An 18963-nucleotide genomic window follows, 5' to 3' on the forward strand; every position below is an offset into this window, starting at 1 on the left:
TAAAAGGCGGGGCGCTGAAGCTAAGGAGAGTCTGGGGAGCTGCTTTTGAAGGCAGGTGAGGCCTGGCCTACCGGCTCAGGTAAGCCGGGAAGAATGCAGCAGCCGCCAAACCCTCCCGCGGGCGCGTCGCAGTGACTCAGCCGCTACCAGGAAGGAGGAGTGCTCCCAAACTCTGCGACGCCCCCAGACAGCAGCCTGACCTCCGAGGCTCTGGGGCGCCAAGTCTCCCGCAGCGAGCATCTAGACGTCCAAGGCGGGACTCCCTCCCGTCCTGCTTTCCCTCCAGCGCAGCCACCCCTGCCTATCCCCGGAACGTGGCCGAGGGCGGTGAGAGAGCTGCGGGCGCCGTGGGGGCCACGCGGGTCCCGGCCCCGACGGCGCCCAGAAGACCTACAAGAGCTGTAAGTAGTGACTTCGAGGACGGGAGGCGACCGAGGGGGAGCTCCATCCTTGGCGTCCCAGCTTTCCTCTCGGTTGTAACGCGGGCTGAGAGGAGGTGTCCTGGCGCCGCCGCCTCCCTAATTAGCTCTGGTGGTGTGGACCCAGACGCCGCTGGGCTTGGAGGCAGCTCAGGTCCAGTGTGAGTCCCAGAGGGACTTCCCACCTGAGAATCACCTCCACGGACCTGCCAAGCCCCACCTGGCTGCCTACAAGCTCCTGGGGTCACTCTGAGGGTCTCCGAGCCCCCCCCCGCCCCCCCCACCCCCCGCTTTTGGTGACAGTTCCTCCGCACAGCCAGAGCTTACCATACCAAGCCGGATCAACAGACTGGCTTCTCCTCAATCCCTTCTACACTCACCCTCGTGTGAGAAAGTTGGGAGTGACAGCCTGGCGCCCAAAGAGGGGATGGGCAGTCCGTCTAAAACGAATTCCCGTGTCCAACTGGCACTGGTGGGGATGGCAGGCCTTGGGGATGTTTTTGGCTGCTATGGGACCAGGAGGCTGGTGCAACACCAGCCCAGCTTCCCGGAGAGCCAGTTTCTGACGGACTGAGCCCCAAACTCCAGACACCCAGCTCCTAAATGGAAATCCAGGACTTGAACAAAGGGCACCAAAAGAACTAGATTGCTCTGATCTTCGGGACAACGCGATTTGAGGGCTACTACTATTCAGACCATTGTCCCAGGATGATTGTGACTTCTTTCTTTTGATATTCTGGAAACTTTTACAAAGTTTAAGACCGAAGGAAAACATGCGGCCCCTTGTGCAAGCCGCGAGGTTCTCCCGGCCCTGGGTAGGCGGAGATCTGGGGAGACTGGAGATCCTGGCTCTGAGCGAGGGGAGGAAACCAGACGAGCTGGCTTCCTGTGGGGGCTCAGGCCTCGGACGCCCCGCGGACAGACGTGTCCTGCCCTGGCAGCAGCGAGTCCCGCACGGGGGAGGGGACGCCTGAGGGGGGCTGAGACAGCGAGGAGGGGGCGGGGACGGGGTGGGCCAGGGAAGAGGGGAGGAGCGAGGGGGCTGGAGCGAGAGAAGGAAGAAGGAAGGGGCGATCGGTGGGTGCGAGTTGGCGCTGGAATGGGAGCCAAGAGCGAGTGAGCGGGGAGGGGGCGCGGGCGACACCCAGGTGTCGCATGGCGGGGTCCACGAGGTGACCTGCCTAGGCCAGCAGCGCGCAGCTTGCACGAGTATGCGCTAGGGCACCCACTCCGTTTCCCCACGCACACGCGAGGGAGGCCTGCCCCGCCCGCTGAGCGCTGTTTTCTCCAGGTCCCAGGCCGATGTCCCAGGTGAGCGGTCAGTGCCCTTCTCGCTGCGACGCGCCTCATGGAGTCCCCAGCGCTGCCCTGGACCCAGGTAGGAGCGGGAATCGAAGGTTAGACCAGAGTGGTGTGGAGGCTGAGAGTTTTGGGGGTGGGGTTGTTAGTCCTCTTGGAGACATACAGGCGGATGGCTCCCAGGAGCTTGGGTGGGGGTGGGGATGGGAAGTCTCAGTATTGGGGACCAGGTCCAAGGGCATAAGAGGGGAGTAGAGGGCTAGGGTGAGGAGGCAGGGCCCGGAGCAGGCGGCCATGGCTGTGCAGAGTTGGCTCCAACTCCCCCTAGCCCCAGCTACACACACACACACACACACACACACACACACACACACACTCCGTGATGTCTGCCCATAATATTGGGATTTGTGGCCGAACCATTTCTGCCCAGTGTGTAAATATTTATGAGGGCCTTAGGCGGGGTGTGTGGCAGGGAGGGGGGGCGGTGTCTGAGTCTCTCTTCTTCCCTTCCCCCAAACTAAGCAGAAAGTTGCTGGAGCGCTCTTTGAAAACTTTTGTCTCAGCAACTAGTGGTTAGGAACCTGGCCCCTTCCCTCCTTCTTGCTAGCTGAAGTTCCCTCCGGTCAGTCCCTACCCTACCCTATATGGGACACACACTGGCATGCGCGCGGGCACACACACACACACACACACACACACAATCTACAACATAGTAAAATGACCCTTCCCCCACCTCAGAGGCTAAACTACCCTGATTGCCCCAGGAGCCTACAGACTAAGGAAGAGAGTGCGGTTCCCTGGGGGCACCTCTGCCAATTTAGCCTTCCAGCCCTCACAGTCTAGAGTTTTCTAGAGGCTCATATGGACATCCAGATTTGTTCCGAGTCAGAGTGGCCAGGGTGCAGAAGTGTAGGCCCAGATTTCCTGACTTAAGCCCCTATTTGGGCTCAGTTGGAGGCCCTGCCTTCCTCCCACCAAAACCAACTTCTCCTTTCCCCAACACTGTCAGTAATGAAAACCCAAGCCCATCCTGGACCTCAAACTCCCATCATGGCCTTGGACACGTTCTTTCTCCTGCTCTAGGCCTGGGTCTCCATCCCCAAATCTCACCCCTACCCTGAGCCTCCACCACCCAAATTTGTCTGTCTGTTTGGGGGATGGTCTTGGCTGCTTGTCTACCTGGCCTGGCCTCTCCCAACTGTAGAGGTGGAAAGTCTCCCAAAACTGAGTGATGCCTGGCCAGTGGAGTCTAATGTGTCTGTGTTCTGACTTCACCAGCCCTAAGACCCTGTTCTGGTAGAGCCTGTAGAGTCTTGATTCAAGACTTAGAATTCTAGGGATACCCTCCTCTAAGGATCAGGCTCCTTTAGCTTGGAAGGACAGTGCAGAGCAGGGGGTTGGGAGGCCCTCTCTCTCTCTCTCTGCCTCCCTCTCCCCCACCCCCACGTTTCCATGCTTGTTTGCTTCCCTTACTCGTTTGTCTCTGTGTTCTCCCGCTCTCCCATAATGTCTCCTTCCAAGATCCCCTCCCTCATCTGACCTGCCCTCCACCCAGTGGCAAGGGAGGGGAGCAGAGTGTGCCCAGGACAGGCTGCCGAGTCCAGGGGGAGCTGCTGGGAAGGCTTAGTCCTGGGCTGTAATTTGAGGCCCCCAGAGTTCCAGCAAGCCCCCTCCCCAGCCTGAACTGGGCCAGACAATGCAGCTTTTACAACACTTGTCCTGTTCTGTTCTGCCTGCTACCCAGGAAGCCCAAACCGCAGGAGACTCAGCCAAAACCCCACAGACGCCTGCCTGACTTTGGAGACCAGAATCCCCCTTGCTCCCTGTGTGCCCACAGAACAGTTGGCCATGACACTGTCCTCTAGAGCAAAAGCTGCTGGCTCAATAGCCAGGGAGTGACATGGCCTTCTCTCTCAGGCATCCAAGATACAGACAGGGCACAAGAGGACTCGGGGCAGCTCTGGTTAGGACAGGTGGCCAAGCACTGAGACTCTGACTCCCGCACTGGCCTCTACCTCACTCACCCTTTCCTGACAACCCCAAGAGCCTGGCTCCCTAACCCGCAAGATTTCTGCCCAGCACTGGAAAGTTACATTTCTACCTATGGGTCTAAACTTAATTTCCTGGAAATTGAAGCCTTTGGACCTAAAACAACTGGATTGAGCCCAAGTGGCAGCTCAGACCCTCTCCAGTCCTCCACTCAGTAGCCTGGGTCTGTGACTAGTGAATCCACACTTGTGACATGGACATCAGAAGAGTCTACCTTCTCCTGTCTCTTTAGGGTTCAAAGCCAGATGCCACCCCTAGCCCTTGATGTGGCCCCTCTTTCTCCTTTCCCTTATCTGGGGTATTCTGAGAACTAACACTCAGTCACAGAGGTGCAGAGGTCAATCCTGACCGCCAAGAGGGAAGGGGATGGACGGACAAGGGCCTGGTCTGCAGAAGGCAGCGAGTGCTTCATTGCCAAGTTGTGGGTATAACATGGCTGTTTGGACAAAGGACTGATGTCGCAGGGGTCAGGGAAGCTTTCTGGAGAAAGACATGATGTTGTGGCTAGACCAGGAAGAATGGTGGCAGCGTGGTCATGAGGAATTTTATGTACAGAGGGAGTTTGGCCAGAAGCTGCTGTGATAGCCCAAGGGTGTGGATAAGCTAGTCTGCCTGGAACACAAGACCTTTGTACAATCACTGAAGATGTGTGACCAGAGGCTTTGAATGTCTGGTCAGACAGAGTGTGAAATGTGGGGTTCCAGACATCACTCTCTGGCCAGAAGTCCGGATCTTCTCTCTAGAGAGATGGTCATAGCCCAAAGGGAAGGGAACCCAGGTCTACTACTATCCATAATGACAGTGCTGGGGTATAGACTTGGAGTCTCAGGACAGGAACTGGCCAGGCTTGAAGTGAACCCATCCCACCTGGAAGAGTTTCTCCCCTTTCTTCCTGGCCAGGAACCACCCCCACCCCCAATCTGATGGATAACGGACCGAGGGCATCCACCAGATCCCTGCCACTGCTCTGAGTCTCCCCGACTTTCCTGTGCAGTGTGTAGATTTAAATATGTAACTTCCACTCCTTTCTAAAGCTCTGACGTGCAGACTGGAACCTCAGCCCGTGTATGAGTATGAGTATGAGTATGTGTCTGAGTGAATCCTGCCTGGATTTCACCAGGGGTGTAGGACACTGGCATGTTTGAGGTCACTGTGTGACCAGATGGCACCTGCTAGGACTCCAACTGCAGACATCAGTCCCTCTCTGCCCAGTGGGTCCTTTGTGCATGCCCCTACAGTGTTTGTTCCCTTGTGGCCTTTGCCAACTACGCCTTTCCCTCACCCCCCCTTACACTCACTCCTCAGGAGAGTCCCTCAGAGATACTCTCTTCTCCATGGCCAGACAGGGAAGGCTTTTGGCCATCGAAGGGAAACTGGGCTCTTTAGCCTCTTGATCTGCAAGTCCTCCGCCCACCTGTGGCTCACTTATCCCAGAAGTGCTGTTCCCAGCCCTTGACTTGGGAATTCAGGTCCATAGGGTAGCTAGCGTCTGCAGAGCAAATGGGTCTTCCTGACTCTGCCTTTTCCTTCCAGTACTGTGGGCCTGACTCTGAGCACGTGCTTCGCTCCCCTCTTCTGCCTGCAACCGTGACCTTCCTAGCTTCAGGTCTGCCCCTCTGTGTCTAGGTTCAACCACTGCACTTGGTCTTAGAAAGTCCAATTTCCTACATTGTCAGCTTCCTCGGGCTATGGTCTGATCTCTCTAGAACTTTTGTGTTCCTGCCAGGCTCAAGGTCACCAGCCATGTAGGTGATTATGGTTAGGAGAGACACTTGAATGAATGAGACAGAGAGGGGAGCTCCCATCTGCTTAAACCTTCCTCTTCCTCCCTCTCCCCCTTCCCCTCCCCCCCCCTCCTCAAACTCTAGGAACCAAAAGAGCAGGAATCTTGACTCTATCAGTACTGTACACTCTGACTTCAACAAGAAACCTGGGAAGCCAAGGGCTTTCGGTGGCCGGCTTCCGTTCCAGACCCCCATCCTCAGTAGCTCCGAGTGGCACAGGCTTCCTCAAGCCCATCAAACTGGAGGCTCTGGGGTCTTGGTTCCTCTTCTCAGGCTTGGAACCCAGTGCTTGTCTAAGATTCAGTTGTAGTTGGTCTCTGCTACTTTGTGGGCTCTTCTTTTTCCCACCCTTCCCCCTCCCACCCCACCCCCCCGCCCTCGCCCCAGTTTCACCCCCTGACACTAGATAGGAGAGAAACAAGGATAGAGGGGAGAGAGGAATTAGGAAAAATTCCCTGAATCTGATCTCTTTTGTTTCTTCTTTGACCACAGCTAACAACCCCCCCAACCAACCTCCCTAAAAAACCAACAACCACTGATAATACCTCGTAGGGTCCTTGCGTTTATGAACCCTCAGAAAAGTTCCCACAATTCTAAGTGTTACACGATCACAGAAATTTTCTACGGCTGGCAAAAGCATGCTTCTGCTAAAGCATGAGGTAAATCTTGGGTTGCTGTGGACAGTCCATAGCAGCCCCGCATCCCACACTTAGGATAAAATGAAAACACATGCTTATAAGTTTTCTATGTGCATTGTTTTCTTTAAATAAACCAAATTCCAGAATTCTTAAGGATATAACTATGCTCAGTGGATTTTGCATTCTCTAGAGTACCTCCTGGCATGTATATATGCACACATATGCATACACACCCCTGTATACACACACACATACACCGACATACACACACCCCTACACACACATACCCACACACACCTGAATACACGGACACAGACACCTATATGTGCACACATACACCCCTACATATACAGTCACCTATATGCACACACACATACCCCTACACACACATCCTTACATATACATACACACATCTACATGCACACACAACTACATATATACAACTTACATCATATACACACAACTACATATATACAAACTTACATATACACACACCTACACACATGGGGGACCTTTTTTTTTTAACATTTTTTTAAAGACTTAGTCTTATGAGGCCCAGACTGGCCTTGAACTTGCTATGTAGCCAAGGCTGGCATTTAACTCTGATCCTCTTTGCCTCACCTCCCAAATGCTGTGATTATAGGTAAGTGATACTGTACCCCACTGATATCCTTAAATGCTAACATTCTAACAAGTAACATTATAACAAGTAAGCTAAGATACATTCCCAACCCTCTTCCTCTCAAACCTTGTAAGTATCCCTGCTGGGATTTATTTTATTTTGAGATGGGTCTTGCTACATAGTAGCTCAGTCTAGACCTCCAACTCTCATAGCCTCCTGGGTGCTAGGCCTACAGCTCTGCCCCCATCACCCCCAGCAGCCAACAGACACTCATTTGTTGTTTGTTTTGCTTTTGAGAGTGTCTCATTCTGTGACCCAAGCTGACCTGGAATTCATGGGCAAAGCTCCTACCTGAGCCTCTCAAGAGCTGAGATTACGAATGTGAGCCACCATGACCGTGCCTAGCTAGCTTGCTGTAGTTCTTGCTCTCAGTGTATATGAGAGCCACTTGCACCGGGACAGGCAACTCCCTTGGTGGTGGCCTGGTTTTCCTCATGCTGGTACACCCGGTGCTTGATTAGGTTAGGCATCTTTTAGACGCTAATAAGTGGTGCTGGAGGGGAGAAGGCAAGGCTAGATGGGTAAGTGGGTGACTGCTGGCAAATGGCCTCTTTGCTATGCATCTTGCTCTGAGAGCTGGGTATCCATGCCTCCATTCCACACAAGGTAACTCCAACTCTGTAACAAACCGGTGTGGTGATGGTTCGGGCTTGGACTCCCAGCACTCAGGAGGCCGAGGGAGGGTTGCCTATTGTGTTCAAGACCAGCCTGGGCTACAGAGTGAGACCGTATCTGCCGAAGGCATTGGGGGTAGGGAGGGATAAGAGATGGCTCAGCAGTTAGGAACACGTGATGCTTTTGCAGAGGACCAAAGTTCAGTTGCCAGCATCCACATCGGGTAGCCTACAACCCGCTGGTACTCCAACTCCAGGGGAGCCGATGCCCTCTTCTGGTCTTTGTGGGCACTGGTGCTCATGTGTACAAACCTACATGTGTGTCCACGTACACACGCATACATAGAATTAAAAATAAGGTTAAGCTTTTCCTTTTTTCTTTTTTTTTTTTCTTTTTCTTTTTTTTTTTTTTTTTTTTTTTTTGGTTTTTTCGAGACAGGTTTCTCTGTATAACCCTGGCTGTCCTGGAACTCACTTTGTAGACCAGGCTGGCCTCGAACTCAGAAATCCGCCTGCCTCTGCCTCCCGAGTGCTGGGATTAAAGGTGTGCGCCACCACACCCGGCTAAGGTTAAGCTTTTTTTTTTTTTTTTTTTTTAAAGTTTTTATTTTGAGTGCCCTGTTTCTGTGCACACCAGAAGACAACATCAGATCCCATTATGGAGGATTGTGAGCCATGTGGTTGCTGGGACTTGAACCCAGGGCCTCTGGAAGAGTAATTAGTGCTCTTAACCACCAAGCCAATCTTTCTAGCTCCAAGACAAAGGTTTTTTTTTCAAATCACAAAACTGGGAGCTGGGGAGATGGCTCAGTGGTTAAGAGCACTAGTCAGTGCTCTCCAAGAGGCCATGAGTTCAATTCCCAGCAACCACATGGTAGCTCACAACCTTCTGTAATGGGATCTGATGCCCTTTTCTGGTGTGTCTGAAAAGAGCAACCGTGTACTCACATAAAAATAAATACATTTTAAAACTATAAAACGTACTCTTCCTTGGGTCTTTTTCATGACACCATGTGGGAGACAGTCAGGACCCCAGCCCAGGGCCTGGGGCCACAGAGAGATGTTTCCAGGGGCCAGGGGCCGGTGTCTGGAACTTGCAGGCTTTTCTTCTATAATTTGGACCCAAGTGCCTAGTTGTATTCTTTCAAGCCAACTCAATGTCCGCCTTCCAATCATGGTAGGGATTCCACCTAGCAGAGAGTGTGACATCTCTTTGGCTGTCAGCTCTGCTTGTCTGTTGTCCCGTATTTCAGCCCTGTGACTTGTCAAAAGACATTTGACTTTTGCGTCCTTAATCCAGGTTGTGGGGGCCTTTTATCTTTGGGTCTTTTTGCAGTTTCCTTCCACCTTTCCATCCATATCTGATTCCTCACAGCTCTGCCCTCTGCCCTCTGCTTCTCTCAGAGTTTCTTGCTTCTGTTTCTTCTTTCTCCCAGAATGGGAAGTATGAAGGGAGACAGGTAGAGCGGCCATGCTCAGAGACTTCAATCCCACTGCACAGCCTGGGGTCTGCTAAAAGGCAACTGCACCCCAAAATTGCCATAGCTTGGGCCCTGTGACCCCTGGCTTTACCCCCAGATCTTCCCAAGCCCAGACACCAAGACTGTAGGATCTCAGACACCTCCCATCCCTGTGCTGTCCTGGGAGCCCGAGGGGCCCAATCCTGCAGCCGCCGCCGCAGGGGAGCTGCGGTTTGTAGGAGGCTTCCTTCCCTCAGTCCGCCCACCCTGCCCAAAGCCACTCTAATTACATGGGCCTGTGGTTCACCTCTTCCCAGCACTCCTGGCTGTCTCTCTCGGCCTCTCTTCCTGCCTAGGGCCCCTCCCTGCTCCTCACCCCCAGGTTGCTCTCTCAAGTCTCTCCCATGCCAGCATTCCCTCTCTGACCCAGTTTCTCCACATCTGCCTTCTTCCTATCTCATAACAGTTCCATGCTTGGGTCGGCCCAGGCCCTGTCTAGTCTTTGTCTTTCTTCTTCGTAGCTGACTTTCTTGTTCATCCCAGACTGCCTGTCACCAGATCTCAGTGGCTCGGCCTTCCCAACCCAGTCTCCCAAACTCTCTCTCCCAGGATCTACCATCCAGTGCCTGTCAGTCTCCATAGCTAACTCTTCAGCTGTAACAGTAAGCAGCTTGTCCGTATCTCTCCTGCACTGTGTGCCTCACCTCTCCCTACATCTCTTTATACCACAGGCCCCTTCTCCTGATGCCACATGTATGTATTCACCCATGGATAAACACATGCCCACACGCCCTTGCACACGTAGGAGCGATGAGTTGGGAACTCTCAATTTGGAAGTCAAACACCACAGCCAGATAGGGTGATAGCTGAGTGATCGTGACGGCACCAGAAGTGAGGTCTCATTGGGTGCTCTGGGCTGTAGGTCAGGCCTGGGCCTGGGCACACAGGACACCAGGAAAACAATCTTTGATCATCTGCTTTTCCCTAGCCCAGACCATGTCCCTCCTCCCTGGGCTGGAGGTAGCAAGATCCACTCACCCTGTAGAGGCATCATCTGAAGAGGGCATCCCGGAGGAGGCGGCACCCTCCATGCCCCATGACAGTGGTCTCGGGGCTCAGCAGGCTCTGAACAGCATTGACCTCGATGTCCCCACAGAAGCTGTGACGTGTGAGTTCCAGGGACCAGGGGTTTCGGGTGGCAACAGGCAGGGAAATCCAGCCCAGTGTGCTGTCAAAAGTACAGTTTGTCTCTGCCCTGGGTGCTGATGTAAGGGGGGAGGGGGTGTCAGGGAGGCTGCCCTGCGGGTTATGTGAAGTCAGCAGCTCTCTACCTCTCTGCCCCGTCCATCTGTATGCATGAGGCACCTTCGCCTCTCAGAAAAAGAATTGGTTTGCTGGGCAGGGCCAGAAGTTAGAACACAGTACAGTGCACCCTTCAGGGCAGGACCAAGGTGCAAAGGAACGAGGGAAGCGGGTCCCAGTTGGGGAGGAAGGAGGGAAAAGTCATCTTTTTCACCAAGCCTGGTTGGAGGTCCCCTGGCCCTGGGAGCCAAGCAAGGGGTTGCCAGGATCATTTTCTTCTTCTCCTTCTCCTTCTCCTTCTTCTTCTTCTTCTTTTTTTTTCCTGATTTTTTTTCGAGACAGGGTTTCTCTATATATCCCCGGCTGTCCTAGAACTCACTCTGTAGACCAGGCTGGCCTCAAACTCAGAAATCCGCCTGCCTCTGCCTCCCAAGTGCTGGGATTAATTAAAGGCGTGCGCCCAGCTACCGGGATCATTTTCTGATAAGCAGCCACAGCCTTCTCTGATAGCACCTCAAAGTGAATTCTCTGTCTCTGAATGACCTTGAGTGCTTTCCTTAGAGAGACATTGCCGTAGCTCTTTAGCAGGCCCATTCTACAGATAGAGGAAACTGAGCACAGACCTAGACCAGAGCAGGACACAAGCCTGGCACTCAAGTCTGCTGGCCCCACTCCGCTGTGCCCACCTGCCGTGTTGGCATAATCAATGTGCCTCCTAGATCTCTAGCCAGGGAAACGGGGCCAAGTGTGGAAGCAGGGCTTTTTTTTTTTTTTTTTTTTTTTTTTGGTTTTTCGAGGCTCTTGACTTCTTGGGAGAGCCATGTCCTTAGCCTCCTGCACACACACACACACACACACACACACACAACTGAGAAAAGGAGGTCACGGTCATAGCCACAGGGAGGGCGTCCCAGGTGGGAGTGGGACAGACACCCCTGTGTCTATGGTCTTGAGTGTTTGCTCTGTGACTCAGCACCACCCCCACCCCTTGGCTACCCCATAGCCAAGGCCACAGGCGAGCTTTGTGTCTGCAGCACCTCCCAGGGCCCTGGGCTCACCACACATTCCCTCCCTCTGGCCACTGTGTCCATGTTTAGGCAGCAGGGCAAGGGACAGTGAAGCTGGCCAAAGGCTCAGCCCAGTCCTCTCTGTGGAGCCAGAATGATTCAGGCCTGGCCACTCCCCAGGCGGTGCTCCTGTTTACCAGGTGCAGGCCCCAGCCATGCCTGCCTGACGCTCCCAGGGTGTCACCTCTGCTTCCCACCTTGTTGCTGGTATTGCCCTACTAGACTCCAGGCCTCCTCCCCCCACTTCCTAGCTGTGGAATCTTTCTAACTATACCAGCTGGTCCTCAAGGTTTTTCATCAGAGACATGGGCCAGTAATAGATGGCTTGTGATGTCCAAAGACAATCTTATGTGTAAGTATCTTAGTATACCTCCTTGCCTCTAATACCTACTCGAAACATGTTAACTAGCCACTGCTTATAAGAAGTCATTATGTAGGGACTGGAGAGATGGTTCAGTGGTTAAGAACACTGACTGCTCTTCCAGAGGACCTGGGTTTAAATCCCAGAACCCACATCGAAGCTCACACTTGTCTTTAACTCCAAGATCTGACCCCCTCACACAAACATAATACATGCAGACAAAGCACCAATGCACATAAAATAAAAACAAACAAATAAATAAATGAATTTTAAAGTGATTATGTGGGTGTAAAAGATTATTTTCCAGTCCCTCAGTCCCCAGCCTTTGCCTCCTCTCTGTCCTGAATCCAGTTCAAAATCTCAAATTGGTTCCACTGCTGAGATTTGCTAGTTGTGTGGCCTTGGGAAACTTACATTCCCTCTCTGGAACTTTGGTTTCCTTATCAGTGAAAATAAGATAGTGATCCAGGCACGGTGGTGTACACCAATAATCCCAGCACCTGGGAAGGGGAGGCAGGAGGGGTGAGGGGCTTGAATAGGATCTTTGACAGCTACAGAGTCTGTTTGAGTCTAGCTTTGGCTACAAAAGATCCAATGGGGGAAAAAAAGAAAGTTTTATAAAGAGGATTCCATGAGAAGACAATTAGCAAGTGACCAGCCAGCACACAGTGAGTGTCCAGCCCCCTTTGTCTCTCTGAGCACTGAGGCCTCCTGTGAAATTTAAATCCACAAGGCAGCCTAGAGAGGTCAGGCCTCTAGGGCTCAGCTAAAGGCTGGAAATGCCCTATGTTTGTAGGAGGCACTCAGCAGCTGGGGTCCCAGACTTCCTGTGACCCCCTTCTAGTCCCCATACCAGCATAACACACATATACCCTCACCTCCCGAGACAAGTGCCAAATTGCTCAATTGAGCATCCTCTGAATGAGATCTACAAAGGAGCCAAGGATTTGGGGGAACCCGCAGACTCAGCTTCCTAAAATTGGTTGCTTAGGCTGGGAGGGTAACTGGCCTTCCTGGAGGTCTCTTACCCACCAGCCCCGACCCATACCCCATTTCCTAGACCCAGGAGCCCCTCCGCACAACAGCAGGGCCGGGTTGGACTCTGTAGGGCTGAAGGCAAGAAGCAGAAAAAAAGGGGCTGCTGTGTGGGGCCCTTGAGTCCAGGGCCAAGAATACATCTCCAAACAGATGTTCCCAATAAGTCACCCACAGCACCAAGGGCGAAAACAGCTGGGGGTTTGGCAGAAGCCAAGGTGAAGGTTAACCGATTCGCTGCCGTCTTAAGCAACCCCAGCCAACTGTGTCTCCCCTACTCCACTGTAGCTTAAATCCCAGAGCCTAAAATAAGAGATTTCATGTGAGTAAGGAAGTGGGGTCTCCCCCACCCCCGCTTTGTACCTCTAGTTTTGGGTTTGGTTTCTCTGGAATGAGCACTGCTATAGGAGTTGGGAACTGAGCCTCAGCCTGCCCCTGTCCCATAGTGTCACTGTGGGCTACTCATTCCTGCTTTCTGGGCCTCAGTTTCTCCATGTAAAGAAGAGACATCTGCCTGCGCCCCCCAGAGGTGCATCTAGGAGTGAAGTAGGCAGGATTCAAACGGATCACTAGAGGATCCTCATTGCCTCTTCATCTCTCCAGGCCAGCCTCAAGGGAACCCCCAAGGCTGCACCCCACTACTGCCAAATGGCTCCAGCCACGACCACCTCTCAGAACCGGGCAGTGCCGGGCATGCGGGGAACGGTGCTCTGGGCGGGTCCAAGGCCCACCGGAAGTTGCAGACGCATCCATCTCTGGGTAGCCAGGCTGGAAGGAAGAGCAGAGGCAGCGCCCGGTCAGCCTCACAGGTCCCGCTCCAGGCACAGGAAGGTAAGGCCCCTTCTGTCCGAATCCACAGACAAGACAGCATCACCAGCTTGCTGCTTAAGAAATGCACAACTCAGTGGAACAGCACTTAAGAGCCTGAGGCTGGAGAGTCAAGGCCATCGTGAGCTAAATAACAAGACCCTGTCACAAAGCAATAACAAGAAACCAGGTGTGGTGGCGCACGCAGCTATAATCCCAGCACTCGGGAGGCCCAAGCAGAATTGCCACGACCCAAGTTTGCTCCCTGGTACCCACGGGGTGGGAAAAGAGTTCTAACTCCAATAAGTTGTCCTCTGACCTCCACATATATGTGGGATGGTGTCTTAGCAGTTCAATAGCTGAAACAAAAACACCATGACTAAAAAGCACGTTGGGGAGGAAAGGGTTTATTTGGCTTACACTTCCAGATCACAGCCCATCATCAAAGGAAGTCAGGACAGGAACCCAAGCAATGCAGGCTCCTGGAGGCAGGAGCTGACGCAGAGGCCATGGAGGAGCGCTGCTTACTGGCCTGCTTCCCATGACTTGCTCAGCCAGCTTTTTTTATAGAACTCAGGACCACCAGCCCAGGGGTGGCCCCACCCACAATGGGCGGGACCCTTCCCCATTCTCCACTAATTAAGAAAATGCCCTACAACTGGATCTCATGGAGGCATTTCCCCAACTGAGGCTCCTTCCTCTCTGATGACTCTGGCTTGTGTCAAATTGACACACAAACCACCCAGTACATGTGTATAGAAAGGTAGGCCTCCAGCCTCAGTGAATCATTCAGGGACCACGGGGGAAAAAACCGCTAGAGGCGAAGCAGAAGCTAAGGTGAAAGGTAACAGAGGAGACTCAGTGTGAACGCCTGGACCCCTTGGACCTTGCTATCCTGTTCCACTTAGTAAACCATGCAAAGTTCGTCTGGGCTGATCCAGAGTAAGCTACCTGATTTCCAGAATCAGAAATTTTCCACAAGGGGGGTTGTGGGGCGCGTGCTTAGCACGTGATGGCTTTCTATCCCCAGAACCAAAAAAAATTAAAAAAAAAAATCTTTTTGGAGTGGACAACCTAAAGTTTAGTCAAAGTGATAGGAGAGAATAGAATGGTGTAGGAGTAGGGGGGAAGGGTGAAGGTGGGGGCCTAGGGGTGGGGGACGGAGGAAGTGGGGGTGGCAGGGGTGTATGGTGGGAATGGTGGGGACAAAGTATAGCAAGGGAAGCCAGAAGTTCTCACATCCGACACCCAGCTGCTGTTCCAACAACACAGAGCCTCCTCCAGTTGCCCAGGTCAACAATCAACTGGCTTTGCCCAGGTATACTGGCACAGCAAAGAACTATCAGATCTCAGCCTTTTTCATGTTGGGAAACCCTGGCCTAGCATCCTGAAAGCAGGATTCAGTGTGGCATTTGTGTTGTTGTTGTTGTTGCTGTCGTCATCGTTGTTAAGATTTACTTATTCTGCCGGGCGGTGGTGGCGCACACCTTTAATCCCAGCACTTGGGAGGCAGAGGTAGGCGGATTTCTGAGTTCGAAGCCAGCCTGGTCTACAGAGTGAGTTCCAGGACAGCCAGGGCTATACAGAGAAACCCTGTTTCGAAAAACAAAAAACAAACAAACAAACAAACAAACAAAGATTTACTTATTCTACTATTGTGTATGAGAGGTTTTGCCTGCACATATGTATGTGCACCACGTGTGTGCCTGTAATCCTCAGAGGCCAGAAGAGTGTATCGGATCCCCTGGAACTGGAGTTAACAAATGGTTGAGAGCTACCATGTGGGAGCTGGGAATTGAACTGAATGGAATGAAACCCAGGTCCTCTGCAAGAAACAGAAATTCTTCTAACCACAGAGCCATCTCCATAGGGCTCCTGCCCTGCCCCCTCCCCAACACACACACACACATACACACACACACATATGCAGGTGTGCATTTGTTAAGGCATTCTGAAACCTTCTCACCCCTGGGGGTAGGTTCTGCCAGAAGTATTTTATGACAGGCAGTCATTCTTGCCCTAGGGGTGGGGAAGTGGCTAGGTTAGGTGGTAGACCGCTTGTCTAGTGTGTTCAAGGCCCTGGGTTCAAGTCCCGTGGTATAAGAAAATAAATAATAATAATAATAACTCCTGTGCATTCTGGGCATTTGCTGTATGCTAGGGGCCTAGCCTGTACTCCCCCCCCCCCTTCAGCTCTCATGAAGAAGGCACACGTGACCATGTGACAAGGACAGGCACAGAGATTGCATCAGCACGGGAACACCCACACCAGCCCAGAAGGCTGCAGAGGGGTTGTGGAGTCTACAGGGTGAGGTAGGGAATGAAAACATGGAAGTGTCAGGTAATGGGTGTGAGGTTATTGGGCAGGTAAACTGAGACTCCAGGCATATAGGGACTCCAGGGAAGGCCTAATTAACTATGCCCAACTATGTTGTAGGATACAAAGATGACCTACCTACACACCCAGACAGTTGCATAGACTGAGGGTTTAAAATACAGCAGTGATTTACATCATCTGCATTTGAAGAGAACTACTGTATCCATGCTGGGCATGGATTGAAGACCAGGCATCCACAGAGGATGCTGGATCGCATTAATCAGCAAAGGGCAGTTCCAGTGGGGAGGATGAGCGCTCTGTTCCCTGACCTAGCCCCCAGGGAGGCTTACTGCCCAGGACTCAGGTGAGAACTATAGCTCACCAATTCAACTGAATATCTACCATGCTCACTTTGTGTAGCCTGAGCTGGCTTCAATTCTCTGTGTAGCCAACAGTGACTTTGAACTCCTGATCATCTTTCCTCTACCTATTATGAGCTAGGATTACCGACATGCAGAACTACAACATATACACAGGGCTGGGGTAGAACTCGGGTCTTTGTGCATGCACTGACCAAGCCGCATCCTGTTCTGGGGACTTGTGACACATCTGTGAAGGTAACAGACCAAGGGCCTGGCAAAGTATGGGATGCCCATCAGCCAAAAGCCTGTGGCATGGTGGGAGGTGACAGAGCCAGGAAGACAGAGGCGTACAGGAGAGTGGGGTGTGCCAAGGTGAGGAGAGGTTCTGTTTTCTACTGGGCAAGAGGAGTGGAGAACAGGGAGTGAGAACTCTCCAGGCAGAGAGTGGCACCAGTTTGGCCAAGGTTCAGCCAGTATGGGCAGGGCAAGGTAGAAGACGCTCAGGACTAGTCAGGAAAAGTGAGGTCTCTGGGCCTGAGGACCACCGAGAACCTGTTTTTCCCCTGTGGGGGTTGGGTCAGTGATGACTCTGAGCAAAACATGATCTGATACACAGCCTCTCTATTTGTATTTTTTCAGCCTCTGGTGTTTTGTTTTGTTTTTCAAGACAGGGTTTCTCTGTGTAGCCCTGGCTGTCCTGGAACTCACTCTGTAGACTAGGCTGGCCTCGAACTCAGAAATCCTCCTGCCTCTGCCTCCCGAGTGCTGGGATTAAAGGTGTGCGCCACCACTGCCGGCTCAGCCTGTTTTTAAAGGCTCCTTCCTACATGTGGGATAGACGACAGGTTGGTGAGGTATAGCCAGAGAGCAAGTGTGGGGACTTCAATGTGTGAGGGATAAGCAGAATTCTAGATTATATATTCTTTAAAAAAAAAAAATCTCATTATGCCAGGAAAACCAAAAAAAATTTATTTATTTATTTATTTATTTTATGTATATGAGTACACCATAGCTGTCTTCAGACACTCCAGAAGAGGATATCCAATCCCATTACAGATGGTTATGAGCCACCATGTGGTTGCTGGGAATTGAACTCAGGGCCTCTGGAAGAGCAGTCAGTGCTCTTAACCTCTGAGCCTCCTCTCCAGCCCCCGGATTATATAATCTTGTTTATTTGTTTTGTTTTTATTTTGAGATAGGCTTCATGTACCCCAGTCTGACCTCAAGCTCACTTTGTAGCTCAGGATGACCTTGAACTGCTAACCCTCTTGCTTCTGCCTCCCAAACACAGGGATTGCATGCATGCCACCATCATCCCCAGTTTCAACAGCACTGAAGATCCAACCCAGGGCTTCCTGCCTGCTAGGCAATCACTATATTAACTGAGCCACATTCCCAGCCCTTTGGATATATCTTTAAGTGGCTAATCTCTGTGCCTCAGTTTCCTCCCCTGTAGAATGGGGCTAATGAACAGAGCTGTTACCGGAGGCTTAGATGAGTTTACTTCTTATACAGCACTTACAACCGTGCTTGGACCATCTCTTCACTCACATGCCTGTAAGCAGACAGTGGCTAAGAGCAGGCTCTCCTGATGTAGATGCCATGGGCATCCCCACTAGCCTCATCTACTTCTCATGGCAATGGGGACTAAGGGAGCGAAGTGAAACTGCAGGTGCTTGGCAGCTCTGTTGGGCTGTTGTTACTGGGGCTCCCTGGCTCCAGCCTCTTACTCTCCTGTCCACTGCCTATAGATTGCTGCGTCCACTGCATACTGTCCTGTCTGTTCTGTGAGTTCCTGACGCTCTGTAACATCCTCCTGGACTGCGCCACCTGTGGCTCCTGCAGCTCTGAGGACTCCTGCCTCTGCTGCTGCTGCTGTGGGTCCGGCGAGTGCGCCGACTGTGACCTGCCCTGCGACCTGGACTGCGGCATCGTGGATGCCTGCTGCGAGTCCGCAGACTGCTTGGAGATATGCATGGAGTGCTGTGGACTCTGTTTCTCCTCCTGATGCCATGGGGTGGCCCCAGAGCTACCGCACAAAGCTTGACGCCTCCCCTGACCCCGGGCCGCCCCCTCAGAATCCCAACCCAGATGTGAGAAGGTGGGACGCTCAGAGGGGCCACCTCAGCCACCAAACAGGTCTGCTTTCAGACGCGTAGCCTGGTCCCCTCCACGGGTGACCAGGAACACGGCATCTAGAGCCTGGTAGGACAGAACCAGTTAGCTGCCACAACTCAGAACACTGTGAACAGTAGGGGAGGGGCCAGGAGTGGGGGGGGCCAGGAATGGGAGGCCCGTGTCCTTCTCTACCTCTGCTCCAGGTGCCTGCCTCCCTCGGCGCTTACCCCAGCTTTGAGGACAGAAAATGTGAAAAGGCCCCCGCCCCGCCCACTGCCAGGCCCCTACTCTCCTCCCCAGCTCATTTCCTGGGCTCTTGTGGGGGGCCTAACCCATAGAGTGACCCAAGAGGATGGGGTTTAGGGGGGTGGGGTGGGAGGGGCGCAATATGGAAAAGACTGGAAGGGGGTAGAGGGAGGGACTGTTTGATTCATTACTGTAAATAAAGACATCTGTTCAATCGCCATCTCAGAACTCTTTACAAAGTCTACGCACATAAATGCTCGAAAGCAAACCTGCCCTCTGCCCCCCCCACGCACCCCCACCCCCGACAGCACCTTGTGTGGGGCCAAAATGGTCTGGTAGGTAAAACATTTGCCACCCTCTGACTTTGATGGAATCTACATAAAAACTGGATGCAGGAACCTGT

General features: G+C 52.6%; 1 protein-coding gene across 1 annotated transcript; it reads left to right on the forward strand.

The window, feature by feature from the left end:
- Window positions 1–1462: 1462 nt before the first annotated feature.
- Mdfi (MyoD family inhibitor) lies at window positions 1463–18605 on the forward strand. The gene is made up of 4 exons (XM_085832762.1): window positions 1463–1797; window positions 9934–10113; window positions 13314–13541; window positions 17948–18605. The coding sequence occupies exons 1-4, from the start codon at window positions 1722–1724 to the stop codon at window positions 18202–18204; spliced, it is 741 nt and encodes a 246-aa protein (XP_085688888.1). The 5' UTR covers window positions 1463–1721; the 3' UTR covers window positions 18205–18605.
- Window positions 18606–18963: the final 358 nt, after the last annotated feature.

The sequence above is a fragment of the Mus caroli genome, unplaced genomic scaffold, assembly GCF_978045245.1.
Source record: "Mus caroli unplaced genomic scaffold, Mus_caroli_1 scaffold_18, whole genome shotgun sequence".
NCBI classification, from domain to species: domain Eukaryota; kingdom Metazoa; phylum Chordata; class Mammalia; order Rodentia; family Muridae; genus Mus; species Mus caroli.

Bases quoted from the DNA above. Each gene is read 5' to 3' on its own strand.
- Mdfi (XM_085832762.1), top strand. From the start codon at position 1,722: ATGTCCCAGGTGAGCGGTCAGTGCCCTTCTCGCTGCGACGCGCCTCAT. The intron at 1,798-9,933 runs GTAGGAGCGGGA...GCTTTTCCCTAG, and splicing joins CAGCGCTGCCCTGGACCCAG to CCCAGACCATGTCCCTCCTC. The intron at 10,114-13,313 runs GTGAGTTCCAGG...TCATCTCTCCAG, and splicing joins CCCCACAGAAGCTGTGACGT to GCCAGCCTCAAGGGAACCCC.